General features: G+C 40.0%; 1 protein-coding gene across 2 annotated transcripts in view; it reads left to right on the top strand.

Annotated features, from left to right (window-relative positions):
* Window positions 1-20,060, top strand: part of asic1b (acid-sensing (proton-gated) ion channel 1b) — a 187,656-nt gene that overhangs the window by 154,534 nt on the left and 13,062 nt on the right. The window contains exons 1-3 of one of the 2 annotated variants that reach the window (XM_031738938.2): window positions 525-1,646; window positions 8,296-8,446; window positions 15,583-15,710. In XM_031738938.2, coding sequence (XP_031594798.1) covers window positions 1,032-1,646; window positions 8,296-8,446; window positions 15,583-15,710 — 894 coding nt within the window. In that variant the 5' untranslated portion in view covers window positions 525-1,031. Of the gene's footprint in view, window positions 1-524; window positions 1,647-8,295; window positions 8,447-15,582; window positions 15,711-20,060 lie in introns of those variants that run through there. The other variant, XM_039612833.1, reaches the window with a different exon arrangement.

The following is a 20,060-nucleotide window of genomic DNA, read 5'->3' as shown; positions in this document are numbered from 1 at the left end:
CGCTTTGTCAATGGTGCATTCAAGCATCATGCTCTAGCTTGAAACAGGTTCCCCTCATCACAGTCAAACTGGGGCACCGCAGGGTCAGAAAAACCATTAAATGCAACTTTGGCTTGTTGGGACTTCGGGAGATGCTTTGAAGACTTGCAACATGATTTCCATTAATTTACCAGCAGCACCTTGACCTTTTTTGTTTTCTCATCTTTGACTGAATCACTTCAGAGAAATGACATTTGAGAATGTCAACCTGTTTACTTACAGCTGACTGAGAGACAAAAAAGTTACAGAAGTCTCCGTTTACTATGAATCTGCCTTGTTTAAAATTCAACTGGTGGGACAATAATGAAAGAGAATACAGTCTCTGGAGCCTTACACTCTGTACTCTGCTCAATTTTGAGGTAGAATACATATTGTGAGGCAGTAGGATTAAGGTGCGTGTGTGCGCGCGCCTATAGGAGTGTGCGTGCTTCTGTGTGTGCATGACGGGCTTGAAAAGGAAGACAAATAGTCTGTAGCTACTGAGGCCAGTGATTTTATTCAGCAAACAGCGCATATTGCAAAGAACCGTGTGTGTTACAAGTGAGGTTAGAGGATGGAAAAGTGAAAATTAAAATAGGGAGGCGGACAGAAAGAATGTGTTTTACCATGTAAGTGCGATTTTAACTAAATCCATTGTCTCGAGGGAAATTCTACAGATTTTTCTCAGAGACTAACTGCTTGTAATTTAGATGAAATAATCCCCTAGACTCCTGTTGCTGCACAGTAGCGCACTAAATCATTCGGAATAACTTCGCTTCCCCCCGGACAAGCTCTGGGAGCGCTGTGAGGCTGACAAAATACTCCCCCATCACCGCCACAAGCTGCTGTTCAGTGCCAGAAAAGACCGAGTGGAGCTGCGTGCGTTTCACTCTCTCTCTCTTCAAAGTCTCTGACAAACAGCAGCCATCGGAGAGCGCAGAGGCGAGTTTAGGCGCATTCACTGTGACCACAGCGGGACCGATGTTGAAAGCGCGCACCAGCCTTCCTCCAAAATGTGCCAGTGCGGCTCATCTGGATCGAAACCCAGACCGGGCTCTCTTGCCGAAGCCGGGAAGCTCTTCTTGAAACACACCACTTTGCACGGCTTAAGGCACATCTTCCTCAGCGGCTCCTACCCCCGAAGAGTCGCGTGGCTGCTGGCGTTCCTGGCTGCCTTGGGTCTGCTCTTCACCTGGTCCTCAAACAGAGTGCGGTACCTCCTCTCGTCACCCGTGTACACCAAGGCGCACATGGTGTACGCCAAGCGACTCGTTTTCCCCGCTGTCACCATTTGTAACCAGAACCTCCTTCTGCCGCGGCGCATGAAGAAGACTGACATATTCAGCGCGGGGAAGTGGCTGGGACTTCTGGGAATGAACGGGCAGGTCTCCCCCGCTGCGAGAGAGGCGCTCACCCCTTTGCGGGGCGACAGCGGCGGGAGCGCAGAGGGCGAGCCGCCCTGGTCCCCGCTGTCTCGGATTTTGGACTTCAACCACTTCCTTCCTCCTCCCCGGGAGTCCGAGCCGTCCATGAGACAGCTACTGGACCGGCTGGGACACCAACTGGAGGAGATGCTGTTGTATTGTCGGTACCAGGGAGAGCTCTGCGGGCCTCGCAATTTTAGCACTGTGAGTGTTTTGCCAAAGTTATTTTATTTTATTTTATTGTATAAGTGAGCCGCACTCCTTCCCAACAGGTTGATGCAGTTTTTAGAGATGGATGCAGGTTTGGGAATTATTAGGCTGAGTGAAATGTTTATTGTCTGACTGAATCTTACATGTGGCACAAGAATAGGTATCACTCTATGAAATTAATTCACTTTGAAGTCACGCAATTACCAGGATGCACAACGCGCATTCCTCCGCACTGTTGCTTGGTGATGTGCCCTAGTAGTTCAATTAACTCTCCCTCTCTCCACGTCTTAAGCTCTATCCATATACACGCCACTGTTATATTTATGTGGACTTACGCAGCATCCCACTCTTTTTCTGGTCAGTAATTATTCTGACTGTATCTGAATTCATAAATATATTTCTGTAATAGTTCTGCATTAATGCCGATAAACAGGCTTGACAAGATTTGAAGTGATGGTTTTATATTTGCATTTCTGCCTCCCTTGTTTGAACAAACTTATATTTCTGTCACTTTCATAAAATACTGCATTTCTATTGTAAATTCCACAGGAACAATAGCAAAAGATTTTTTTTAAATTCAGTGGAGATGTTTGCAAAATCCAGTAACCTTCAGTGTTGGCCACATGGTCTGGATTGATCCCTCCTTCCTTCTGGATCAATGTGTATACAATTCTAGACCAATCTGCCCCTAATGAAGACTTTTGATTCATTTAGAAACGTTTTACAACGCTCACTGACAAAGTGATAGAGTGCAGTTAACGTTGGCCTCATTGGTAATCTGCAGCCCCATTGATTGCATTCCATCATCATGTGGAGAACAATGTAAAAGCCAAGTGCTGCTCTCTCTCCCACCTCATTACCCAAATTTGTTTTCAGTTAAATAGATTTTGTTATGGTGTTAGAAACACAGTTTGATGTCGAGAAGGCTCCTCTGCTATTTGCAGCAGGCATGATGACTAAGGATTATTTTATGTTTTAGGAAAATGTATAATTTGAAACTCCTTGCCTTGATGGCAGCCCTCAGTCTGTGTCATCAAACCATATCCACAAATAATGCATCAAAAACTGCTTTTTTCATCTCCAATTTCAAAAGCAACAGATCCAGAAAAACAAAAACGTTATCACAGTCAAACACATTTCTTCATAACATCATCTCTAATGTTGTATTAAGTGGGGTAGGGTCTAACCGAGAGCAACTTAATTCGCAGATATGCATAATAGCAAAGTCTGTGTTTTGGGGGCAAGTGCTACTCCACTGATAATCAATGATGATCTCCTTGGCTTCGGGGCAGGCAAGACAAGCTGTCAGCGTGAGTCAGACCAATAGAATCAGTCACACTTGAGAAGCGAGGTGTGGAGGACGAAGGCGAGTCTGTCTACATAGACTCTGAGGATGTATTGACTTTTGTGCAAGAACCCCCTGTGATGTTGGGTCTCTCTTGAAGCTCTATAAATATGGTCCACTGGCCTCAGCAATCTATCCTTCCCTCCATTCGTCTTTCTCCGTGCTTCACCAACACACATGCTTAATTCTTAGGCCTGTATCTCTTCACTTGTGGGTCACAGACATTGATTTCTATTTAAGAAGTTGACCTAAGAACGAGCTGGCAGCCTGGGCACCTCCTGCACACTCCACCGACTGATGACTCCCTGCCCACTTTTTCTTAAATCTTAATGGGAAGTCTGTGTATTTAAAGGTGTATTTGCTTTGCCGATCATCAGTGAAACGTTAAGTCAATATTAACCGATGAATTAATGACTTGCGAGCAGCAATATAAGCAGTAAACAAAATATTTACACATTATCACCTCACGAATTTGTAAGCAAGCTGTTAGTTATTTGCAAACAGCGGCCTTTTTATATCTCCAGCCAACATTAGGATTCATTCTGAGACATGTTTCCGTCCACTTTCTTCTTTGGTCAACTGTGTTTACCAGTTAGTTGTTTCTTTTGTGTTTGTGCAGTACCTACCCAGCATCAAACAAAGCAATCTTTTTTCTTTTTTTTTGGAAGGCTTTTTTCTGATAACAGACCCCTGCTGTGTCTGGAGAGAATGCTAGTGAAAGCAGTGACGGTAAACCAAAAGATCTTAGACCAAAACAGCTTTTATATTCATTCCTGCACCTTCTACAACATCACCAGCAATAGCATGATTATTCTAAAAGGCATGCAAACAGGCTTTTTTTTATTTAAAAGGAGTTACTTTGATGCTTCCTAATTGGAAAACTTTCTGTGTTGTTCCACTTTAGCCGACACCTGTTTTCTTCTAACTAGTCAGAGAAAAATTGGAAGCAATGGGCAAAGTTGCCTTTTGTAAAGGTGACAGAACAAAAACCTGTCAAGGTACATTTAGATCCTAAGCACCTCTAGGGCTCCCCTTCTAGGCTGACTTGAATAAAAGCTGAGCTCATTCTTGACCTTGGAAAGAGTTGTCTCGTTTCTCAAGGTCCGATAAATAGATTCTGTGGGTTCTCATCTGCTGATGTGCAGATCTTGAGATGAGGTTGTTTTTAAGAGATTTTAGAAGTGAAACATTCCGTCTTTGTTGGGGCTCATTTTGAATTCTTCATACGCGTGGTGCATTTTGTCTGTCATGTTAAATTGTATTATATAAAGCATATAAAGCAAAGTAAACTGCCACGCGTCATTATAAACTCGCTAATTCTTGTGTTCGTTGCACAGAGTGAAGCTCAGCATAGATAATCGTTCCTAGGTGTGTGTGTTTTGCTAACTGTCATAAAATAGCACACTTGTTGTACTCAGCTCTGATTTTGATATGAATGGAAGAGGAGGAAAGTGGTTCCCTGGCAACTTTAGGGAACAGCTTGTGCATCCTTTTCACATCGTCATGTGAAGGATAGCCGAGGGCCATCTCAACAGTCTCAGGCTGTCTCTCTGTGAATTATTTAGCGAAGAGAAAGACAGTGACATTTCAACACCCTGTGTGAACGAGACAGAGTGATGTCTCTCTCGGTGTTTTCTCCCATAGGTGGGATCGATTTAAATATTTGTATTCTGTGTTTACAAGTTAACAAGATCCGGCAGTTCTCACTTTAAATGCAATGTATGGGGCACAGCGCTCAATGGAGCAAAAACCAAAAGCGGTGCGGGATTTACCTTCTTAGGAAAAGCTGCTTAGGCAATCCAAATGTTTCACCTTCCTTAATGCTAAATGTATTCGAGCAAATAAAGGTTAACGGCAACAAGTTTCAAACATTCACGATCACTATGCAGAGTCATTCATTACTAGCTTTATCCCTGCGCTACATCTAGAATTCATTAATTTAAAGCTTATCTTTAAATATTATTAACAGGATTTTGTTTCTGCCTTAGGCATAAAGGTTGCACTTTTCCAGAATATTAAGAAGCTCGTGCTAAACGGTAAGGACGCATTTGAGAAATCTTAACGCTAAAACCAAGGCGCGATAGACAGACATGAAGAAGCATGTTCTGACTAAGCTCAAACATCAGCTCAAACGAAACACAATGAAGATCCTGACTCCCCAAGGTCATCACTGGCACCCACTTCTGCTGCTCTTCACTCAAAGCAGCGAGCACAATCTCCTGGTTACCACAGCAACTCTGACTACAGGCCTCCTGTAGTCAATCACCACATTACCAACACATACACGCAGATGGTGAGAAGGGGTGGCTGCACAGTACACACGCACGAAAATACTGTACACACTAATTTGAGCGTAGTCATTCATATTCTCGTGCAGATATGTGTGCACGCTTGGGCACATGCACAATGAGAAATAAATGTGCTTGCAATTGGAACAATCTTATCACTGTTTTGTTGATGTGTATCTGCCAAATGCTTTTTTCTGTTCAGGGGGAGCAGCAGTGCCTCTTCTTTTGTTCAAACTTGTCTCCTGAAGAGAATAGAAAAAGTCATATTGAGATTTAATGGGAAAACTTAGAAAGAAATTGTGCTAACAAATCAGTGGCTTGTTTAGATGTAGACAGGTCTGTTAGTTAAATTCTGTCAATAATAAAGCAAGCATTTCTTTTTTTTCAGCTTTTTTTCTTTTACCCATTGTTTTACTCTCTGCTTTTTCCATGTCAAAAGATAAATAGTAATCAGATTTTGGTGAGCAGCATCTCCAGGACTAAGATGGATTTCTGGAGCATTTTATTGATATCCTGCTTCGGAGTCTCTGCACATAGAAAGCGGTTGGGAGCTCTGCTTTTCACTCAGTTTTTCCACTTATGCACTTGAAAGGTCACATCTCATATTGTGTCCGACCATCAGAAGGCTTTTTATTACATTTCATCACTTTGTGTTTTAAAAGCGCCTATATAACCGCCCCATAGGGGGTAATCCATTGTGGATTGCGTTCCATTCTTTTCCACACACTTCAGTGAACAGGATTTACATTACACTAACTTTTCCTCTTTGAGACATGGCGGCAATCTTTTCAGCTCTCTGCATCTGGTGTTTGTGACATATGAGTAATCTGTCATGAAGCACTAATGTCTGAGTCACACGTCACCCATACAATGAACGCCTTCTTATTTGTTCCCAAGATCCATGCAATACATTCAGAAGAAGGGAAGCAGCAACACTTTTAAGCAGCCTCAGTATGAAAAAACGTGCAAATTCTCTTTTTCCTGACACTGAATTCTTATCTCGACTGTTTTCCGTGAGAACTGCATTTGGGCCCAGAGTCGAGGACAAAGGAAAGAGATTTATTTCATTCATTATTTCTCCGCACTTGTTATTACTTGTCTCCAAACCTCCTCCCTTCCTTGCTGCTACTGCTTCCTCATTTGAATGTCAAAATGTTGAAGGTTAACAGGAACTTAATTGAGAGCTAGCATGCTTTGATACAAGGCTCAAAATCATGTCGCTTGACAACAAAATAAGGGATGATTGTGTTTTGGATCCTAGCCATGGCTTTCCATTTCCTAATGTTTATGATTGGATTACACATCCATTAGTTCACTAGCCATCTTGTCTTTGCCAGTAGGTCGCAGTTCATTGCTGCACGCTATAGTGCCTCTTTAAATAGATGCGACTGCATGGATCAACTCTTCGCATGTAGTTTGAGGGCAAGTAGTTTGTTTTGACTGCATCATGTTCATTGAACTCTGTGTTGTATCTCTTTGTGTGGCAGAGATGAGTTTGCTAGATGTCTTTTTTTAGATGCTTTTAATCCATTCAGGGAAAAAAGACTGTGTGTATTTTTCATTCAATTGCAAACAAAAATATATATATTCTGAATCTAGCTTTTCAAAAACTATTTGTCGAATGAATATATTTACATTTTGGACTATGACAAATAACTCTGCTATATGTATATATTTTATTTTTCAAGCATAATAATGCACATTTCAACTATTTAAACGAACAAAGATCTATAGATATAAAGATTAAACTAGCCTTTAGTTAGCTTACTCTCATCTTCAAGCCTTACGCTGAGCACGTCAGCCATCACCATCTTGAGGTTTTGTCGGTGACAAGTGAGTGGTGGTCTTGACTGAGAATCTGAGGAACAATGCATCCTTATAAGTTAAAGACTTGTCAGTCACAATGATCCTAACCCAGTGTTCCTTTAACCAAGGAATCTGTGTTTTGGAGGGTGGCGCGACTCCCAGGTTGACTGCATTCCAGTCGAGGTGGTCAGAAAAGCAAGGGAAAAAAATTGCTTTGCTCCCTAAGATGGTAGATCTATTCATCTATTCCTGGCAATGCAGCAGATTGCCTTTTTTTTGTTTTGCTTGCGTCAAAAACACCGCTGCAGCACGTTCACTGACAGAGTGTGGTCAACGCTCTGTGTATGGATTATTTCAGTCACAAATACAAAACACTGGTAGTACAGATGAAAAGTGTTAAAGTTTTGCTACTGTTTACATTCACTGCTGCCATCTTGGATAAAGTTGCAGTTGGTGGGGCTTCTCTGACTTTCCTAGTAGGAAATCCATCTTGAAGGGGCATTCCAATTGAAAACCCCAACTTGCTTCAAATGAAACACAGCGTAAAGTCTACCTTCCTAATCGTCCTTGGACCTTTATGCAGTCGGAGGCAAACCTCTTGCTGCGTATTAGTAAAAAAGTTTAAAGCACACACTTAGAGACTATATTCATCTTTTTTGACTGGCTGGCTATAAATGTTTAATTTTCCATTGACCAGAACATTTGAGTCAACTAACCTTTTTAGTTAAAACCAACAGAATAATAAAACTGTTCTAAATTTTAAAATAACAGAAATTGTTGTTTTATCTAAAACAACATATAAAATATCTTTATTTCCTTTTGCAAGATTTACTTTGATACATTGGCCTGAGAGACTTTTCAGGCCAACACTATCCCACTCTGAAATAAGTCATGTCATATTTACTTGAGCACACACTGTATCATGCAGTACTGAGAGCGACGAGGGCTCATTTTGTCAACAGCATCTCAGCACTAAGACCTCTGAGGTCTGCAGCTGACAGCCTAACAAGAACAGGCTGCAGTAGGTGCATTTCAGCTGCTTTTGAAACAATCCCGTCTGCTGTTACCTTTGCTTCAACTTCTTGAGAATAAATTCATGCAGCTGAAAAATCTGATTTTATTTCATGGTCAGAAATGAGTGTTAGGTTGAAGGTTTGTGGCTATTTATACTAAAAACTAAACTCTGTTTCTCTGTGTATTTCAGATATTCACGCGCTATGGGAAATGCTACACATTTAATTCAGGCAAAGATGGAAAACCGCTGCAGGTGACGACGAAGGGTGGGATGGGCAATGGCCTGGAGCTGATGTTGGATATCCAGCAGGATGAATACTTGCCTGTGTGGGGAGAGACTGGTAAGCTCACCTTGAGGACATTTTATCCCCAGTTTTGAAGCTCTCACCTTGTACCGCTGTTAGGGGAACTTTAATTAAAAAAAGACAGATTCACCAGAATCACCTGAAAACACATTTTCAATGCCGGTGCTCTGAGAAACACCAGAGGGAAAAAAAACTGTCACAGAGATTCTCCTCTAACCTCTAAGGTAAAGATTTGACTAGGCTGTATTGCATTCGCTGCAAGTCTTTTATATCTAACTGTGACAAATAAAAGACATTTAGCAAAGGGATTTAATCCAAGTGTGTATCCAAGTATCCAAACAACAAAAACCTCTGATTCGCTTTTAGAAATGTTTTACACATCTTGATTAATAATGAGTGATGAACCTGCAATACATTGACCCACTGTTTCCCAGACATAGTATAAGGAAAGATAAATACTGATCAGGAAGTTGTGATATAACCAAATAGTCAGCCCACATGAATCAGACAAGCACTTGACTTATACATAACCAATTAAGGCTGAGGGCTCTCCCATTCAGGGTCGAGCCATCACAGAAGAGCCGTGTCTCCTCTGTGCTGCTTCAGGTGCTCTGAAACTGATTTTAATTCACCTGCATAGTCTGCTGTGTGTTTGCATCATTATCTTATAGGCACTGGGAAACGACCGTAAAGGAACGGAAACACAGAAACACAGAAACACAATACTCATGATCATTATTAAACATGAAACTTAGAGCAGTACGCCATGATCTGTCCTGATTTAATTGTATTAATATTAAATGCTTTTCATGTAAGATTATTGAATAATTAAAGACTTTTCCAAGAGGCGTGCTGAAAATCAAAGGATGTAATTACTACAGTGTGAACAGAATTATGCACTTTAATATTATACACTCTACATGCTTTTAATTCTTTGGAATATTCTGTTAATCTTTCATTATTTTTAACATAGTGTTTAGTTGGTAATCCAAATTCTTTATTTGTTTTTGTTATTATTTAATTGCATCATGGTGGCACGGTGGTTAGCACTGTTGCCGCACATCAAGAAGGTCCTGAGTTCAATTCCACCATCAGGCCGGGGTCTTTCTGTGTGGAGTTTGCATGTTCTCCCCGTGTTTGCGTGGGTTCCCTCCGGGTACTCCGGCTTTCTCTCACCGTCCAAAGACATGCAGCTTGTGGGGATAGGTTAATTGGATAATCGAAATTGTCACTAGGTGTGAATGTGAGTGTGAATGGTTGTCTGTCCCTGTGTGTTAGCCCTGCGACAGACTGGCGACCTGTCCAGGGTGTACCCCGTCTCTCGCCCTATGACAGCTGGGATAGGCCCCCGCGACCCTGAAAAGGATAAGCGGAAGCGAATGGATGGATGGATGGATATTAATTAATTCTTTAATTTAATTCAACTTAATTTCCAAATGATATGAAGTGGCAGTTGATTGATTTTTACCCATTTGTTAGATGTAGAATGAGGTCAAAAACCTGTTGGAGGAAAACTCAGTAATCAGTGAGGAATCTAACATTGTCTGCTTGCTTGTTTTTGTAGAGTTAAATATATTGGTTGGGAAATATAGTCAACAAATGCTGTGAAAGACCGAGGAACCTTTATGCTAACTGTTGTTGACAAAAACAGCAAACGAGGCAGGCAAAAAATGCCCTGGGCAATGAAGTAACAGGAGCAGGTGTTTGGGAAAGCTTCCCAACACACAACAGGGCAAAGGATTTATGTTCCTTAAAATCTACTATTTCACACTTACAGACACAAGTAAAGATGAGTGATGTGATGTGCATCCTGTAATGCAGATTTTGGGGTTGAAAAAAAGTCATCTGTAGTTACCTTGCAGACTTTACTATAGAGAAAGTTTCTCTTTTGCAGGGAAATAGCTAGCAGCTGTAAATAAAAATGTTAAGCTAAGATTTTTTTGACACTCCTGGAAACTACTAAATGAAGATAATGAGGTGAGATAGGTCACTAACAATAGTTTCATTCAGCTTGATAAACAAAAGAAGATTTAAACTGTGCAAAATAGGTATTAAAATAAGTAGGTGCAGCTGATAGTTTAAAATATGCTCTTAATTCATTTGAGCATTTCCACATAATAGAAAATACACCTCTCAGGTGTCCAGCAATGCAGGACCAGAAGGAAAAGGACAGAACAGCTGCATTAGAGGCAGAATTTACCTCTAAAACGTCTTCAAGTACATAGTGATTTTCTACCTTAGCAAACAAAATGCTTTACAATTTTGGCTTCTCATTCACAGACACACATTCGTCAGTGGAGGAAAAACCAGGTGCTGGTCTGCCTAGTAGATCTTGGCAGATATTTTGACTTGTGAAAGTAAGGAGAGTACAGGAACCATAAATATGATGGCTCAATTCCATTAAGTGCCCCAGTAAGCCCTGGATAGTAAGCCAGCATGCACAAAAGCAGGCTCTAACTAAGTGGAATACAGTCAACAATAATACACCTGTGCGTTTTCTACAGGTCGGCATCTCTGCTGTAAGAAAGATCTGTGGGATTAACTTTCCCAAGACATCTTAAAAAACAAGGAATGAGAGATTGAACCAACGGCTCTATTGTGTTTATTGTCAGAAATGCATGGGTGATTATTCACAATTACAATGGAATGAACAAAGGGTTTGTGCATAGTGATTAGTATTCACATGATTTTTTTCACACAGCTAAGTTATGAATATTAACAAATACATCAAGATGTTAATGTTTGGGACAAAGAAACGTATCTAGTTTTGCCTCGGTACAAAACCACAGCTGATTTTAAATGCTTTTATTGGAGAAAATAAATTTTGCATGAACTGTTTAAGAATGATAGCCATTTTTATACACAATGCCTAATGTTAATACTTCCGCGGTTCAAAATTAGCGCATTATGATTTTAAATATAAAGACTCTTTTTTAGTATTTGGATGAAAGTTTGCAGTTTGAAGTGTAGAACTCATGGTCATCTCCAAATGTTGTGTTTCTTCCTTTAAGTTGCTCCACTAGACCCTTGCTGCAGATAACATTCAGTTGCTGCTTGTTTGTGCTTGTTGTTTCTTCATTCAGTTTTGTATTTAATAATGGAAAAGCACTCTCTGTTGTGTTGAGATCAGGTGGCTGACTTGACCATTGAACAGTATCTCATTTCTTTACTATGAGAAACTCTTGGGTTGCTTCAGTCATCCATTTGCACTATGAAGCTGTCTGATCAGTTTTGCAGCATTTGACTGAACCTTAACAGAAAGTATAGCCCTGTACACTTCAGAATTTGTGCTGCTACTACAATCAAAAGTCACATTGTCAATAAACACTAGTGGCCCTGTTCCACTGGCAGCTATACCAACATGTTAGACAGATGATGCAGTATGCTTTGGATAATGAGTTGTTTCTGGTTCTGGTAGAAGTTAACTGTGGTTTCATCTGTCCAAACATTTCTACAGAGCTGCAGAAGCTCCTTTAGACTGCCAAAAAAAAGACCTAATCTTGGTCTTGAGTGTAATCAGTGGTTTGCACATTGTTATATTGTATTTCTATTCATGAAGGCGTCATGAAGTGATACACCTGCCGCCGCAAAAGTGTTCTTGACTTGATTAGATGTGGTGAAGTTGTTTTTCTTAACAGTGGAAATAATTCATGCAGTTGTTTTGTGGTCCTTAACAGTGGTCAAGCATAATGTAACATGCACTTTGTGGAGCTGTCTTCTGTGGTCCTTATTTGCATTTTTCTGTCTAATGATGTCCTCTTTGGGCCTCATATTTTAAAATCACGGTAAAATTACAGTGAAAAGCTATAAAATACAAATTAAACACTTAAATGAACGTCAGATATTATGTCTGTTTATGAAAATACCTTGTAGCCAAATAACCTTTTGTAAAATCAAAATATTTGTAGCCAAATATTTTGTAAAATCACTTGAAAAAAGCTGAAAGTCTGCACTTCAATCACATATTGATTGTTTGATTTACGACCTATTGCGGTAGTGTACAGAAGCAAAACCATGTTTGTCCCACACATTATGGAGCAAACTGTATAAAAAATATATAAATATAAGTTGAATAAAAGCTACTGTCTAACTACCAGTGAAGAACCTCCCAGAATCCTGGATATGGATAACAGTCATTTATGTGTGGAGTGACATCAAAAAGTTTTTGGATATTAAAGCTACGACACCCTCCGTGTCTTTCATATGATTATTCCATAAAATGTTAGATACACTGGTGTTTGAATCAAACAATTTACCAAAACTTTAAAGCCAGTGTTCTTTACTAAAATAAATAAATCAGATCCGAAACCATGAGCATGCCTCCTAAGTAATGTGGAAATAGCTAATTCTGATTTATTGAACTTAGCGGCCCATGTCCACTGCAAAGACGAGAGAGAAACGGGAGAAGGAGAGAGAACAGGTCAAGTGTCGTCTGCACAAAGAACGCCAGCAGAGCAGCACAAACTCAATCTTCACAGATGGTATATTGTCAAAAAAATGTTTTTAAAGGGAATGTGCCAGAAGGAGGTATAAGGTTGTAGAAGGACCAGCAGCTGATCAAACCATGTAACAAAGAAACAGCAGCTTTAGAGATCAAAAAGAATCATCAGATACATCTGAGTTCACAGGCTGTAGGATCAGTGAGTAAAAGTAAAGCGGGCGAGTGACTGAACAATAAGACAGGTAGGATTAAACTAGTTTAAGAAGATGCGCAAAAGATAAAGTGGATGTAAGTGTATTATTTTACAGGTGTAGTTGAACTTGCTTTGATAAAATCAGGGTGTATCAGGCGTACAGGGGAACACGGATGCAAACTTAAGAAACCTTCTTAAAAATCATTTTGTTTTGTTTTTTTCTGTTTGTTTGTTTCGTCTTTTTTCTTCTTTTTTTCTTTTTTCTTTGTTAAAAAAGAACTGGAGTGGATCTTTCAGCATGACCAGATACCCAATGGAAGAATTTTACCTAGGGGAAAATCAGAGGAGAAAAGCCCTCCAGAGCTCTGACCTAAATCCCATAGAGCACCTATGGGATGTCATGGAGAAAATTGTCAGCCTTGAAAGCTTTTCTGGCTGAAAAATGGAGAGAATTTTGCCACAGTTACTACAGAAATTGGTGACTAGCATTTATGTCCAGACAAGGGTGACAAACTAAACACAAAACCACTGAAACAGAAATCTTAGCAAAGCAATTCTCTTTTCTCTTGATTTTAATTTGCTTGAGAAATGGGATTGGAAAACACAGTTTCCACTGACATTTAAAAATTATTGTTGCAGTGAAATTCTGATATTTTTAAGTGTCCAGTAGTTTTTGTGGACCGCTTTAGTTGTCATTTTCAGGGTGTCAGGGAGTAAAGCATATGCTAGAATTCATAAATTAGAGAAAGGTTACTCCCAGGACAGGATATCAATCTAAAGATAATATATGTGTATGAACGTGTCTGTATAATTTATATGGACACTCATATTAACACCTCTAGGTAAACAAGAGTAGTCAGAGACTGCAAAGCTCGACCAGGGCTGAAAATTGCCTCATACATTTATACATAAATTAAACTTCTGGACCCAGATCCATTTAAATTTGATATGTATTTGTGAAGATACAATGCAGAATATCAGATTTGGCAATGGTAAAGAATCCTTCTAAAAAAAATAATTTAACCAAGATCTGGATTAATATCAGCCCTAAAAGTTGATCACACCTAAGTCAGGCCAAGTCCCACTTCTAGTAAATCCATCATGCACGTCCATCCATAATTTTTCAAGTAATTCTGCTAAAAAACAGAAAAATAAACAGGCAGTCAAACAAATCCTTGATGGAGGTAATTAGGAGCTTAACCTTCACTATATCTGCATATATTTAGACTGTGGGAGGAAATGGGAGCAACAATATGCTTTAATAAGGAAAAAGTTAAATAAATTGAAGTAATCTGAAAATGTGTCTGGTGGCAGCTGTGAAAACACACATATATTTTTTATACTAAAAACTGACAAGGTTATTGTTTTATTGTTAGCCTCTCCTGGTTATTGATTTCTGTGCTGAGACATATTGTTACATACCTGGCATTATTTCAAAAGAAAGCACAGGCAGTGAAACAATAGTGAAGCAACGTATAATACTCGCATAGTTTAGTCAGTCTTCCGTTTTGTTCCATACTTTCACCCAAATGTGATTACTTCAGTTGTGTACTGAAGACAGATGTCCACGACTTAAAGTCCTCCTGTTTGCACTCATGCAAACAGGAGCTTGGGTATGACATATGCATATATGCTGCTTTAAGCCTCAAGCATTCGTCTAGGCTGCAGCAGCAGCAGAAAATGGCTTTGTATATCAGAAAAGCAATGTGTAACAGTTAAAGTCTGTGTCTCTTTGTCGAAGCTCTCTTGCCAATTCAAGCCACATTTCAGGGCACTTTAATTGAAAATAGTGAGAAAGCCTAGCACTTAGACGATGATAGCAAGTGACAACCGGAAAGAAAAGGCGGCAGGAAACAGACATCCTACTTTATCCCCGAGCCAGCGCTCAAAGAAGCTAAACCTCTTGAATCCAACCTGCCATCGCCACGATAAGCAGGTCCAGGGCTCTGCAAAAGTATGTTTGCACAAGTATAGGTTTGAGTCACCATCTCGCTGTGAGGTTTCCCTGATCTCAGTATCAAAGAGGCCCATCTGGTTCATTTAAAATCTATACAGCAGAGTGCTATAGCAAGACAAGCTGTCAGCTGTATTGATTTTCATTTTATCCTCATCATCATTTATTTATTAATTTTATGCATTCACTCTCGTATGCCCTTGTAGTGCATAAGACTCCTGCGGGGCATGTATTGTTATCAGCTGGTCTATTTGGGAAGTCCACCTTCTTTATCCTGTCACTTCTCATTCCAGTTATTAACTCCTAAAAGTCCACAATGCATTTGTCATCCATGGAAAATCATGGCAATTATGTATTGATAACTCCACTGGGATAGTTCTTTCCTGCTCAGCTGAGACTACAATTTTACGTTTCTCATTTTGTTTTAACTTTCAGCATCTTTTTTTTCTTTTTTTTTCACTCGTTAGCTGAGCTTTGTCTCCATCTGATTAGTAACAATTGCTGCTGGTTTGATCATGCAGGCCAGTCTGTGCATACAAATCATCATCCTCATTGTAAATGTCCTAATCTCTTCTTATCAACAGATGAGACATCGTTTGAAGCAGGGATCAAAGTTCAGATCCACACCCAAGATGAGCCGCCATTCATAGACCAGCTGGGCTTCGGAGTGGCGCCGGGGTTTCAGACGTTTGTCTCCTGTCAGGAACAACGGGTACGTCCTTGGAAAGATGGCACAAGTGGAACGCTGAAACTACAATAACACACTGTATCTCAGCGTGTTTTGTCAACAAGATGTTGGAGGATAATTTGTTGCAGTTATAAAGAGGCATTATCTGCAACAAATAATCTGTTGCACTTTCAAAATGATGAAAACATTACTCTGCTTTTCAAATCCCTGAATAATTTGGGTATTTCAGTCTGTTTTGTTTATCTGTCAGCAGCAGATAGAGTAGCAATTACTCCTACAGCAAAGGCTGCTAGTCTCCCTTCAAAGAGTACTTCTATGATTTAGAACTGCATTCATATAGCATGAAACATGGTGCCTTTATTACCCACAATGCAGCTTGAAGCTCTCATGATGAGATTCAGGTGCTTTCTACTAGAATGTGGCCTTGAGGCTGAAATGAGTAGCAGAGGACCGAGGTCACCTATTTCTAACAGCCCCAGACATATTTTATTGTCAAACTTCACTTTTCAGTCCTGCCACTGCTTTAACTGGTATACCGTAAGCAAATTTATGCTTTCACACATGCTGTAGTTTTCCCGAAAACAATGCCCTTTCACACATACTCCGTTCCATTCATCTGACAGGATCTTGACTTGTGAGCTTTATGACTAAATTAAAACGAAAATAAAATTTCAATTCAATAAAGGTTGCTGTGCCCTTATTATTAGGACTTTGTGACATTTTCATATCATTTTCAGCATGGCTCATATTTCAAATGCATAAAATTACAGTAGTATATTATGTCTGCATAGTGTCTTTCCAGTGTCTTCTTGAGTTGCTCAGCTCACTGAAAAATGCCCTGAATAGAAATAGCATGTACGTAATAATAATTTATCTTAATGACTCTTTCTGCATTTTAACTTTCTAATAAGCTTTACAATCTTTTTAATGTGTCTTCAGTAGTTCTACATCAGATGAAAGATCTCTCTCACAGCCTTTAAGCAAGAGATGCGGGTAGCTGTCTCAGCGACACAAACATACAGACACAGAGTGTGACAGGGAGAGAGACCCTGCTCCAAGTAGCAGTCGAAGAGGGAAGTAAATGTTCCAAAGTGTAGTTACTCATCACTAGAGTCAATGCTCATTGACACAGGTGCAAGAAATCTTCTGCAGTTATCAAAAATACCACACTCGTAATGTGTGCCTCTCTCGTCACTGGCTTGGGTTTGTGCAAATGCAGCTATTAGAGCACTGACATTAAAACTAACCCATGTCACTTCAGCAGACTGATGAGGGCTGCAAGTGTTGCATATCACTGAAAAAAAGGGCTTGCTTGGGCTTATGGTGCCTTCAAAGAGGAGGTGGTGTAAGTGTCTTAGTCAGCATGAAATCAACTTATCTAATGTAATGGGATTTTGCATGCTGGCCCACATCATCAGTACTGTGTCTTTAGTCACTGAAGATGTTTAATGTCTTTCCACATCAGACATCCCTGCATTGCCCTGGTTACTCCTCTAGGGTTGATCAAGCCCTGGCCCACGTCCCAGTAGTACTCGCACTTTACTGCTCACTCTCCTTGATTCAAAACCATCTGGAGGATCTTTAAGCAGCCTCTCAGGCACTGCTGATGGCTCTGCCCTTGTCTGCCTCGTCACTCGTGAGACTGATAGCTTTGCTGAACTTCCTGCTGACAGTCAGTCATTTGAAATTTAAGGTGTGAGTACGAACTGAACAGCTTGTACTCACATCTTAAATTTTAAAATAACGGAGCTTTAAAATGAATGAATTTCAGACTCTGTGAACTGAAAACTTGCTGTTATTTAGATTGTTGGGAAGAACAGAAATTAAAACAGACACCAAGTCAGACTGCACACGTGGCTCAGTGACTGAGGCATCCAAGGAAGTGGAAATGGCTCTGGTATTGCTCAAGGTTTTTGTCAGACCACAGGGATTTGAAATGACAAGACCCACAAGGTAAGCGATGCACTGTCAGCACTATGCTGTGTTGGAGGAAAACTGCTATTCTCTTTTTTAAATATTTTTTAAGAACATTAAAAACCATTTCTGGGAATGTTTCAGATCAAAGTTTCCCACAAACACATCTGCAAAGAATGCTTACTTTTTATTTTTCCTTCATTAATATGGTGGGGTTTGAAAAGGCTGATTTGTTAGCCGGAAAGATCTGCCCCAAGCAGGCTGTTCAAGTCTGTACACTTCTTGGAAGGCTTGGATTTTCCATGCAGTCCTAATAGTTACCCACACGGGGCCTTAACACATATTAAGGAACACAAACTTCCCCCAGCTTGTCGAAGTCGGTCTTGTTGAGTGAAATGAAGTGTATGTAGGTTATTCCTCTGAACTGTGAATAATTCTGTGGGTGCAATGGCGAGCATGCAGTCAGACAAATCACATAGTCTGGGCCCTAATATGCTTCAGAACCATGCAAAATAAATGGAGAGAGAAAGAGGCGGATTTGATCTCGGTCCTTCCACATCCACACTACTACTGAGTGTGTCCCAGTGTCGGCAGGCTGCAGCAGGATTTTGCATGCTGTGAACGTCGCGTCTGCAGGAGAGTGTCCTCCTTTGTTTTTTTCTATTTCCCCACAAGCTCCATTACTTTTTTCCTCACCAACAGTCATTACAATTCCTCTAATACAATTCTCCTCTCTTTAATATGATTCTACAATCTCTCCATTCCCCCTTTCTCCCCTCTCACTGTCTCTATTTATTTATCCCATTGTCTGGCAGGCTCAGTCTTCATTAATCTAATGCAGTTTGCTCCCATTCATTCATCTCCCTGTTTCAGCAGTCCTGTAGTGTAAAGCTGTTGGGGACTTTTCAGCCGGCCAAGCTGTCACTCACCGTGATCTGGCAAAAGAATAATCTGCAATATCCTTCTACTTTACATACAAAGTAAAAAAAATACAAAATAATTCTCCCAGCATTTCTCCATGCGCCTCCTTTTCTGTTCACAGTCACCCCTGCTTTCTACCTTTTGCTCTTTCTTTCTCTCGTGATTTGTTTTCCACTTCGAGGTTTGCTCTGCAGCACACGAAAATATCCTGAAATCTTTTACGCCAGATTTACTTTTGTCCACACTTGCAGCAGCTTTTGCTGAGTTTAACCAAAGGGAAATAATGTTGCCACAGAGTGGTTTGAGAAGTCTGACAAGAGCTCTTGAAAATGCAGGGAAATCAAAATAGCAGACCAATGTACATAAAAGACCCATTTTCAAGTTAAAGAGCTGCTACAAGGGATGTAATCCACGTGACTCTGAATAAATGCAGATACACCCATTATCGATTATCACATTTTATCATGCTCTGATGGTTTTTATGTTTAGTTTGACTTTGCGAAGCACCCTTGATGTTAAAATAATCAGAAGAATGATTATGTTCTCCTGATTAGATTCGGTTTTCGTTCGTGCTGTCTGTTTTACTTGAGCGCACTGCACTGTATGTGACTACTTATGACTATTGTATGTGCATGCTGAACATCTCCTGGGGTTATTAGTAACCAACTCCAGTTTGTGATACCCGTGGCTGCCTCGTGCCCCCCACTACAGATTGTAAACTGCTGGTCCCTAAATCACAACAGTGGCCTTTAATTTATTGCCATGTGAGCACTCAGTGATGCACTGATTGAACTGATGAGACAGAAACACATACTGCCTTCTTTTTCCTACTTTCCTACTTCATTTAACGCATCACATTTTTCTCTTCTGTTAGTTAAGGCAGATGAAATGTAAATGAGTATGGCAAATGTTGTGATATAACATGCAAATTACAAAATGCATTCCTCCGGAGGGAATTTAGTTTATTTTGTCTACATAAACAGTATAAAGCTAACTCAAGTGTGCACAGGATTCATTTATGCTTAGTTTTAAGTAATTTTTCATTTAACATTTCAATTATTATCTCAGTTATTTTTTGTAATTGAATTATTTCCATTACTCCTGGGGAGCAGAGACCATGATTAGATCTTTTTTAGTCTATTTATTAGTCTTCTGAATATGCTGACCGACACACTCTGCTGATCATTTTTCAGTCGTCTTTTACTTTCTATAGCCCTTTCAGACATTCACTCCTTTTCAGCAATCTGAAGACATCTGAAATTGTCAGCTTCATTTTAGAATGCACACCTTGGTCACTTTCCCACATAAGCCGTGGCAAAGCTCTTACTAAGTCCAACAAGATTGGCGTATCAATTCAGCACAAGCCTGAATGCATGCTCTATCGATATAGGCACACATAAGACTTTGACTGTCCACCTCTTTCCTTTATCTCTATGAGTTGCTCAACTCACTACAAGGTATGATTTTTTTTTTTGGAGAATGCCTGAAAATTTAGTGTCATAGAAAGATAAATGTTTTTGTATGAGACACCTGCTTTCA

The sequence above is a fragment of the Oreochromis aureus genome, linkage group 5 (assembly GCF_013358895.1).
Source record: "Oreochromis aureus strain Israel breed Guangdong linkage group 5, ZZ_aureus, whole genome shotgun sequence".
NCBI lineage: Eukaryota > Metazoa > Chordata > Actinopteri > Cichliformes > Cichlidae > Oreochromis > Oreochromis aureus.
Note: the sequence above shows the minus strand (reverse complement) of the source record. Positions and strands in the feature narration are given on the sequence as shown.